This window comes from Cyprinodon variegatus, unplaced genomic scaffold (genome assembly GCF_000732505.1).
Source record: "Cyprinodon variegatus isolate N-32 unplaced genomic scaffold, C_variegatus-1.0 Scaffold30, whole genome shotgun sequence".
In the NCBI taxonomy this organism is placed as follows: Eukaryota; Metazoa; Chordata; class Actinopteri; order Cyprinodontiformes; family Cyprinodontidae; genus Cyprinodon; species Cyprinodon variegatus.
The window spans coordinates 1272231-1281909 of record NW_015150483.1 but is presented as its reverse complement, the minus strand read 5'-3'; the positions used below and the strand labels follow the sequence as shown (position 1 = coordinate 1281909).

General features: G+C 38.5%; 1 protein-coding gene across 1 annotated transcript; it reads right to left on the bottom strand.

Moving 5' to 3' along the window:
* Positions 1-4766: 4766 nt before the first annotated feature.
* use1 (unconventional SNARE in the ER 1 homolog (S. cerevisiae)) lies at positions 4767-9582 on the bottom strand. The gene is made up of 8 exons (XM_015399379.1): positions 9462-9582; positions 8481-8530; positions 8225-8303; positions 7226-7378; positions 7106-7121; positions 6986-7016; positions 6748-6910; positions 4767-5357 (listed from the first exon to the last, which is right to left on the bottom strand). The coding sequence occupies exons 1-8, from the start codon at positions 9561-9563 to the stop codon at positions 5175-5177; spliced, it is 777 nt and encodes a 258-aa protein (XP_015254865.1). The 5' UTR covers positions 9564-9582; the 3' UTR covers positions 4767-5174.
* Positions 9583-9679: the final 97 nt, after the last annotated feature.

Below are 9679 nucleotides of genomic sequence, written 5' to 3'. Positions count from 1 at the left end.
ATCATCCTAAACGAATGGCAACATGGCACAGTGGAAAATCTAACAGAATGGCTGACTATCCACCTAAAATGACAGGCCTGTTAGGAGAGAATTGATCAGAGATGAAAGCCAAAGGGCCCCATGGTAACTCTGGAGGAGCAGCACAGATGCACAGTCCAGGTGGACTTATGCTAGTGCATTTATAAATCACATTTTTTTTTTCAAAAAGTGGGAAGTACAAAGTTATATTTGAAGGAAAAAATTGTATTTTCACAAATCATGTAGGAGACATGAATATGTGGGAAGTTTAGGCATCTCACATTACTCTGAACATATATTTCCCCCATGATGAAACATAGTGGTGGCAGCTTCATGCTGTGGGGCTTTTCCCTCAGTGAGAAAACAATGCTAGTACCAGATGATGGAAAGATGCATAAATTTAAGACAACAATTGGAGGTAACCTGTAAGAGGCTGGGAAGGAGGTTCACATTCAGCAGAAAAATAAGCATTAGATGGAACTAGAGCTGTGACGGCATGGCCTAGTCAAAGTTCAGATCTAACTACAATTGAGTGTTTGTTTTAAGCATTGAAACTTGGTATTTTAGTCCACCCTGACTGATCTTGAACTATTACTTAGAATCTATCATATAAAAGAGATAACAAACAATAAACACTGAATAAATCAAAATACTTTCACAGGAGAAAATATATGTGGGTGAACATAAAGAAACTTTACTTTAATGTTTATAATGATTTCATAGGATCCTAAATACAGTGAGGGTTTACCTGGTAGAGCTGCACATATGTGTTTTGGAGCCTTTAGAGGAGCTCCCATTACAGCATCTATGGCAACAACCCAACCACACAGACCGAGAGATGCAGACATTCTGTCACCGCGATGCAGCTGAGGGGAAACCTAACGGCAAATTGACACCTGTGCAGAAGAGTAGTTAGGAGGTTGAAATCAGCAGGGGTGCCGCAAAGATCACACACAGACCTCGCTGTTCAAGTTGCTTTAAAACCTTGAATCTTAAATTATATAAAATTCGGCAACTTCAAATATGTGTTTTTTTTCTATATTTGATTTTAAAAATACATATAAAACTGAAAAAGGCATCAAATGAATGAAACTGACCAAATGTACAGAAGTAGAACCAAAAAGCAACGCTACGCCTCTAATTACAAGTTTAAAAAGCGCATCACTCTATACTTCAATTTTCCACTGAAACTTTTTCAAAATGATCCCAGAGGGAAGGAGTAAAGAAGAGAAATAGCCTTTCGTCTTTTATAAAGGTTAATAGAAAAAAGAACAAAATAAATCTGAATAAAAACAAAATCGCTTTCATCTCTGTGGGGAACCTAAATCCTCAGTGCTGCTGCTGCCAAATTTTAAATTAAAAAGGTGGAGCGTTATGATGCTCAAACAGCACAGTAATGTGCTGTGAGCAGACGGATGCTCGCTCATGCCTGAACATTGTTCATGAACCTTTTTGCCTTTTGGATGAACCAAACTAATGAAAAACATCATATCAAACACATAGACCCACAGTAACAATAACTAATGGGAATCCTTTGGTACTATGTGGCTGATCAGACCTTAGGCACCTGTTCAATCAACACCTAAAAGCAAATGTATGAAGGATAGAGTTTGCAGTCAGAGTTTTTTCATATTGCTCATAAAAATTAGAAAAACAAACTTATAATTATCTGCACTCTGTCAGTACTCTAAATTAATAATTAAGTATTGTCTTAAAATTATATCTGAATCATTAAATATTTGTTTTAAGCTAAACTCAGGTGTGATGGTGCCGGATAAAAAACAAAATAAAACATGGTGGTGGTAGCATGATGCTGTGGGACTTTTTTTCTTCAAAGCTGGTCAGAGGTGATAAAAAGGTTGATGGATTTAGAGGCGCAAACCGCTAGGTTTTGCTAATCAGTAAAATACATGGACTTTCACTTTCAAACAGGACAAACAGCTTCAGCTACAACAGAATTGTACAAATCTAAGTCCTTTTATATGACTAAATGGCCTAGTCAAAGCCCAGCTCTAAATCCAAATGGTAATCTTTGGAGAGCCCAAGTTCGTTCGTTTGTACCGTCTGTCCATCTTTTTTCAATTATCTGGGGTCGGGTTATTGGTGTAGCAGCTTCAGTAGGGACATCTTCTTTCAAAAGGGTAATGTAAATGGGGCTATAGTCCCTCCAGTGTGTCCTGGGTCTCCCTCTGGGCCTCCTCGCGGTTGGACATGCCTGGAACACCTCACCAGGGAAGCGTCCAGGAGGCATCCTAACCAGATGCCCGAGCCACCTCAACTGGCTCCTCTTGATGTGGAGGAGCAGCAGCTCTACTCTGAGTCCTCCCCGGATGACTGATCTCCTCACCCTATCTCTTAGGGAGGCCGAGCCCCACTATGGAAATAGCTAATTTCAGCCTTTTGTATCTAGGATCTCGTTCTTTCGGTCATGACCCAAAGCTCATGCCCATAGATGAGGGTAGGATCGTAGATCGACCTGTAAATCAGGAGCTTTGCCTTTTGACTCAGCTTTCTCCTCATCACAACAGATACATACAGATACACGCTTCACAGCAGACGCTGCACCGATCCGCCTATTGATCTCCTGCTCCATCTTCCCCTCATTTGTGAACAAGACCCCAAGATACTTAAACTCCTCCGCTAGGGGCAGTACATCCCCCCCCAACCCGGAGAAGGCACTCTACCCTTCAAGACCATGGTATGGGATTTGGAGGCACCGAGTCCAAGTTGTGTTAGAAAAAAAAAAAAGAATGGTGTAGAATTCAGATGTTCTGACCTTTAGTGAGTGACAAAAACAATGCAAGTCACACTTGCATTAATTATTAAAAAAAATTTTATTCATATGTTAATTGATACCAAACAGAAGATCTAGAAGTGATTTTCCTGTTCTAACTTTATTTTACACATTGTTTCTTACTTCATATCCATATTTCATGGTTCCCACTCAGAAAGGGTCTTTAACATTTCCAGCCAATGAATCTTGTTCAGGTGAATCAACACCAGTTTCAGGAAAGCAGGAAGGAACATATACAGGTTTCTTGAGTGAGAACCCTTTATGACCCTCACGGTGGTATTTTCTCACTACAAAGAACTCACAGTTATCGCTACATCTCAGACTCTGGAGGCTACTTTGGAAACTAAAAGTCTCCTCCAGCTTAATGGGATAATAAAACCATAATGGACCTAAGAAACCACACCAGGAATGAAGTCATGTTGGTACTGCTGCCTCAGAGAGCAGATCACAGAGCCGGAGCATTAAGGAGGCACAAGCAGCTGTGATTAAACCGAGGGATGATGATGATCCTCTGCTTTGACACGGCCTCATTTGGTCTCGTGGTTGCCTGCATACCTTGGCTTCCAGCGGGCAAAATACCCCTAGGGTTCCTAAAATACACAGCAGGCTTATCCAGTCAGTGAGCAGCAACGAGGCCAGGCTGCAAGCCTGAACAAGCTGGTCAGCAGAGCAATACTCAGGTAGCAGTAAGGTGGGGAGGTATGTCAGCTGCAGCTTATTTTGCTAAAAAATTATAAAGTTTATTTAGTAATGGTGTAGGTCTATTAAAAATGGATATAGAAGAAATATAAATTAGCAAATACTTTAATGCGTTTGGACTATCTCTTCGTATTTCCTGCAACCTGTTGTCTTTATTTAGCCGATCCTGAATCTTAAGAGCACTTCTAAAAGAGCATTGGAGTTAATTTGGGAATCAAGGCTGATAAGGCCACTGAGGTCACCAAGGTTGAGTTGAGGTATGCTGAGAATAAAGACGTTGAAGAATCACAATGTCATGACTGACACCTAGTGGCCACACACAGTCACTGCATGTCAGTAAGTCAGGTTCTAATGAGGTAAAACTATTACCGTATTAAGGCTCATTTCAATTATCTACCGTTTATTAGTGTTACTACTAGCTACAAAAATTACATTTCTTATCACAGGAAAATATTTTTTAAAACAGAAATAGTGTATCTATGCAATGTCCCCATTAATCATTAGTGTCTCCTTTTGCTCATTGAATTTGAGTCAAGCAGTCAAAAGGTCATAACCCAGCCTTAGAGGTACACAGTGCCGTATCCTGGCATTTCAGTTTAAGGTTAAGTGGTAGGAAAAGGTATTTCAAAGAATAAAAAAAGGTGCACAAGAAAACTGGATAGCAAGATTCCTGAGAAAAATGTAGAGCAAACCATATTCAGGATTTTCCTTGTTAAGCCACTTCTGAACTCACCATTTAACTTAAGCTGAAAATGAAAATGCTGGACCATTGTTGGAAGAATGAAGGACAGAATCCACATTTTTTAGAGTCCAATGTAAAGCTTCCAAAAGTCCCACATGAATTGGGTGCCATGTATTTGTGTTTTCCCGCTTTATTTGATCAGAATCTACAGCTTTTCCTCCCAAACCTCCATCTTTTTAGAGACGCACATTAGTTACAGGGCGAGTAAAACCAACCTAAACTTCCGAGGCCCCTCCCCTAAACTCCAAAAAGTTATTCGAAGGTTTTACTTTGCACGTAATAAATTACAAAGGTTGTACTTTCTGAACTGCTCCTATACAATTACAACATCAAACCAAAGAAACATCTGGGCACAGATGTGTGTGCATGACATCAAATCTTTAATTTTAAAAACTTCCTTGAACGTTGCTAACCAGACACAATCAGAAAACATGAACAATGCACTGGATTGACGTTGGTTTAAATAATGGAGGTGAAAACATTAAACAGCACAGAAAGTCTTTGATTTTTTTCCCACCATTAGTGTTTTCTAAAACAAGCCATTATGAACTGCAGCAGTTATAGATTTGAACCAAGTCAAAAGCTGGAAGTCTTTAGATTCGTCTGATTACAAATACCCTAGCCTGCATCATCCCCCCCACTATTAATAAGGCAGTAAATGTTTAAATGAGGGATCAGAGATTTCTATAAACAAAAAAGTGTTTTAACTTCATGTAATTTAATGATGCAAGATTAGGGTCCAACCGCTCCGACCTCGAGCGGGCGCCTCGTGGATTAATCCAACACAGCTGAGAGCAGACAGCTGATGGCTGCTCCTGCACCTTCAGACATTTCAGTCAGTTTAACTGGCATTTTCTGTTCCGCTCACAGCTGATCTGAAGCCCAGCAGGTAAAACGGAGGATGGGAGCCAGGCTGTGTCATCATCTGAGTCTGGGGAAGATTCTGATGAAGAGGATCATGCTTATAAAAGTGAAGGAGACCAGGATGAGCATCAGCCACAGCAGCCAGTTCACAGACTTCTTGGAGTGCTGCTCCAGCCGCTCAGACTCCGTCTTCAGCTTTTCAAAGTTAAGGTCAGCTTGACGCATAGATTGGCTCAAGGTCTGGAAAGATAAAAAACATCATTTGCATTAAATCCAAGTTAGAGAGAGTTTCTAGGATGTTTTTGTTAAAAGAGTAAGAACAGGTGAAACATAAAGGTGAATTCTGCTTCCATAGAAGAGACATTTTGTACGTTTTTACTGAAAAATATCTTTACAATATCATTTTTATTTGAACCTTTACCCCTAAAACATTGTTTGATGCGCAGACCAGACGCCTCAGTAGTTCCCTGTGATGTATCTATAAGCCTGTAGACCAGACATCCCCAAAGTCGGTCCTGAAGGGCCGCTGTCCTGCAGGTTTTGTAGGTTTCTCTGCATTAGCACAGCTGATTTTGACGACAGCAGTTCAGCAAAAGCCTGTCAATCACCTATTAATGTCAATCAGCCGTGCTGGAGCAGGGACACCTCTAAAACCAGCAGGACAGCGGCCCTCGAGCAACGACTGCAGACTATTTTCCCTGAATTTACTTCAGAGGTTCCTGCGCTGTTCAGCAGACATGACATCAAGGATGTCCATGTTAAATGGGTTAGATCTAAAAAACAATTGAAGTTTTATATTCAAAATTAATTTTGTGGATAGACACCAACTCCACAGAAGATGAAAAAAGTAAAACAAAAAAATTGCAGTTCTGTGTTTTGGCCACAGGTGGCAGTATCATTAGAAAAAGCCATCATGCCTTTTTAACCCTTTCAGAGTGTATGTAGGTGTATTGGCTGAAGGCATCTCCAGCAAGGTTTAAATGGTTGTGTAATTTTCATTAGATTGTATTTATATTTGGTTTTTCACTTCTGATTTTCAACTCTATTTTAGTTTTTTAGTTTTTTGTAACATCTGTTAGCTAGTTTAGTTTTTATTTTTAAGGTTTAGTTTCAGTGTAGTCCTTTTTTAGCTTCAGTTTTAGTTTAGTCATACATATTGGGGGCAGGACTACTGGTGGTAGGAGAAAAAAAAAAGCAAAACAGAAACCTGAGACTTAAACTCATACTAATGCATTATCATAAAGATATAAAACAAAAACTAGACATTTCCTCTAAATCTTTTTTTTTCCCTCCTTCTAGTTTTTATCTCAATAAAATTTTTTTTTCCCTAAATCTAATTTTCGTTATTTCGTTTGTTTAAGTTAACAATAATATTTCTAGGCTTCTTTTTCTCACCTGTTCTAACAGATGCAGATATTTTGACCCAACTTTCCAACATCAGCTGCACCCAGGGAATCATCTTTTTAACAACTGTGGGATCAGTTAGCTGGACCTTTATCAAATTAGCTCAGTCACAAAAAAAATACAGGCATGTTTTGCAAAAATTTAGATTTAATTTTGCTCTACTGCAAACCCTGAATTAGATAATATTTAGTTCTGATGTATTTAGGCAGCAGAACGCCGTAGCTACCTGATTGTCCTGTTTGATGATGTTTTGAGCTGCCAGAGTGTTGTTCTTCAGATTCCTGGCTAGGTTGAGCATGTCCTCTGCCAGTTTCTCCTGCAGGTTGTGATGGTGTTGCAGGACGGCGTCCAGCTCGGCTGCCGACTGGCGCTCATCCAGAGGAAGGCCTCTGCGTGATTTTTAAAGAGTTGAGATGAGTCAAGAGAATCGTTGGAACATTTGTTTTGTCAAGCAATGATGTTACCTTCTATTTCTTAGGTCTCCATCCGTTGTACCTGAAAACATTGACACCTTCTTAGGACATCCATTATGTAAACATGATAAAAACTTCTTAAAAGGTCTGAAAATTTAAGAGGTCTCTTACCTTTAGCAGACAACCGCTGCAGAGTGAAAACATAACACAATTTTAAACATATTACAGCTCTTTTAAATATATTTGTTTTCATAAAAGTTATATCAGAAAGTCAACTATTTGTCATCTCACCGTGCCGAGCAGCTCGTCTCTCATCTCCCCTGTACATCTGGCCTTCGACTGAATGTGAACTGTTTTAGTGGCTGGCATCCTCTCATTGGCTATCGTAGGCGTACGACCTGGAGCAAGGAACTGATTGGCTAAAGCCTTTTCTGTTGGTGACGGCTAAGAAAGAGCAGCAGAGACAAGAGAAACACAACATTATCAGAATGACATAAAAAAAAAGCTTCTTTAGGTTGGAAACATAGAGTTATCCTTAACTCTGAGTTTTTGGACAAATAACCATATTTTTTGTGATTTAGTGATAAATACAAAAGAAAGCTCATTATAGTGGGGCATTTTAAAATTAAAAAAAGTTAAACAAGGTTCTAATGGATCCTAGTGATGTAAAACATTAGGAAAGAAGAAACTCCTTGCTAAATGTAGTGATTTTTCACATAATTTACATTGTTATGGTGATAACAGCTGGTTTTCGTTATTTAAAAAGTCAAATTGATCCATTTTGTAAAACTAAAATCAGGTGTTACAGAGACAGAGATATGAAGACCAAAAGAATTCAGGGACACCTTAATTCTTATGATCTAAATTCAGACAAAATACAACTATAAAAGATATTTACTTAACGCTAAAGCAACCCAATCCAACCCAAGTGCAGTGCAGTGCAGATAAACTAGTCAAAGTGTGCTTTGTTTCAGGGCTGGAATATTGTTATTCTTCAATATAAGAAAGTCAGAAAAATGCTGCAGTCTGAGTGTAAATGAAAAATAAAAGCAGAAATCCTATTTTCCAACTCTGGCTTCTAGTCACTTGCCCCCTTTTAAAATATATTTCACTTTTAAAATCTTTAAAGGGATCAAGCAGTCCACTGACTTTAATAAGGGAAGTTTTATATGTCAAGTTAAACTGGAAAGCATTACCTCATAATCTCACGATTGGACTGTTTAGAGTAAATGAGTCCAGTTTGAATTATTAGATGTAGAATGAATGAAGTGAAAGGATCTTAAATCTTACCAGCTTCTCTGCTTCCAGAAGTCCTTTTAGAAAATCGACTTTTCTTGTATATTCTGTCAGGACCTCTTGTGTTGGTTTGCTGCAAGAAGACAACTACTGATGGATCAAAATGGTACTGTAACATGAATGTGTTCACAGTGACAGAGCTCTGGCTGCCAAAATAGATAGAAAATATGTCATCAAGTTCTAAGTTTCCAAGTGAATATAAAAAAAAATAAAAAAAAATGGCTGAGATAAAAATCAAGCGTGGTCTAACCTTGGGTTTTTCCTCAGAGCCACCAACATGTCTTCCAGAGCTGCAACATACTACAAAAAAAAACAAAATAATAGAAAATGCAGAAACTTAATTTGAATGTTTACCAATTACAGTTTGTCAAGCTTTATTTTAAAATTTTTTTCAAGCAATGATAAACACGAAAAGCAAAATTAATGGGGTTGTGGTTGAAATACCGGCTGCTAATAGAATAAAAGATACAGTTTGCTTCTTGTTATTGAGTGACCTTAGTTTTTCTTGAGCAGTATACACCACACAGCAGTCTAAGTTACATCTCCTCGACATGCTGTGTACTGCTGGTCAGCTGGCTGAAAGATTGTTGCTTTAAAAAAACAAACAAATAATTGTTGTTTTAAAAAAATACATGCTAAAAATAAAGTACAGTGTTTTGCAGCCTAATATAAACTAATGTTAACTATTAATAAGGTATTATTCAATCACAGTGGATCACTATCAGTCAAACAACAGCATTAAGGCTAATACACTAGCAGTAATCTATGCTCTTATGAGCAGGGGTCGCCATGGCAACTCATTGGAAAGGGCTTACAGATCTGACAGATGCTCGATCTGATGGGGGTTAGGTATTGGCTCAAATATTGACGAATTATCTAGATGGTATTTCTGATCAGGTCATTTCTTTTTATTTATTAATATCATACAAAGATATATATCAATCTATTGTGATCCGGGGTTTATAATTTTGGAAGATGAGAACTTTAAACAGAAAATGATACCTTTAAAGGGTATTAAAATTGACTTTTTTAAACGAAAGTATCAGTAAAACTAACCACCCGTTAATAATTGTCGAATCTAGATGTCATTCGTTTAAAAATACAAGAAGTGCAAAAAAGGATTAAAGCTTATTCCCCAAAAGCTGCTTTCTGGCGACGTGGCTAACAGAGCAGCTACCGATGACGGTGCATTACAGTTCAAACGTAACTGCTTCTTGTAACAACAGGTCACCTTCTCCAATCTCCATTCCGCTTCCCCTCTTTTTTCCGACGCCATGGATTCACAGCGGGACAACAATCTGATAAAATTAATCTCCAGTCTGGATGACGCCATGTTGGAAGTGAACACTGTCGCAGCCGTATGACGAATGGTGACTAGATGATGGCTGTCTGATGACGTCTTCACCAGTCTCTTGTTTTCTTTTTTTCTCGCCCCACTTATAATACGGA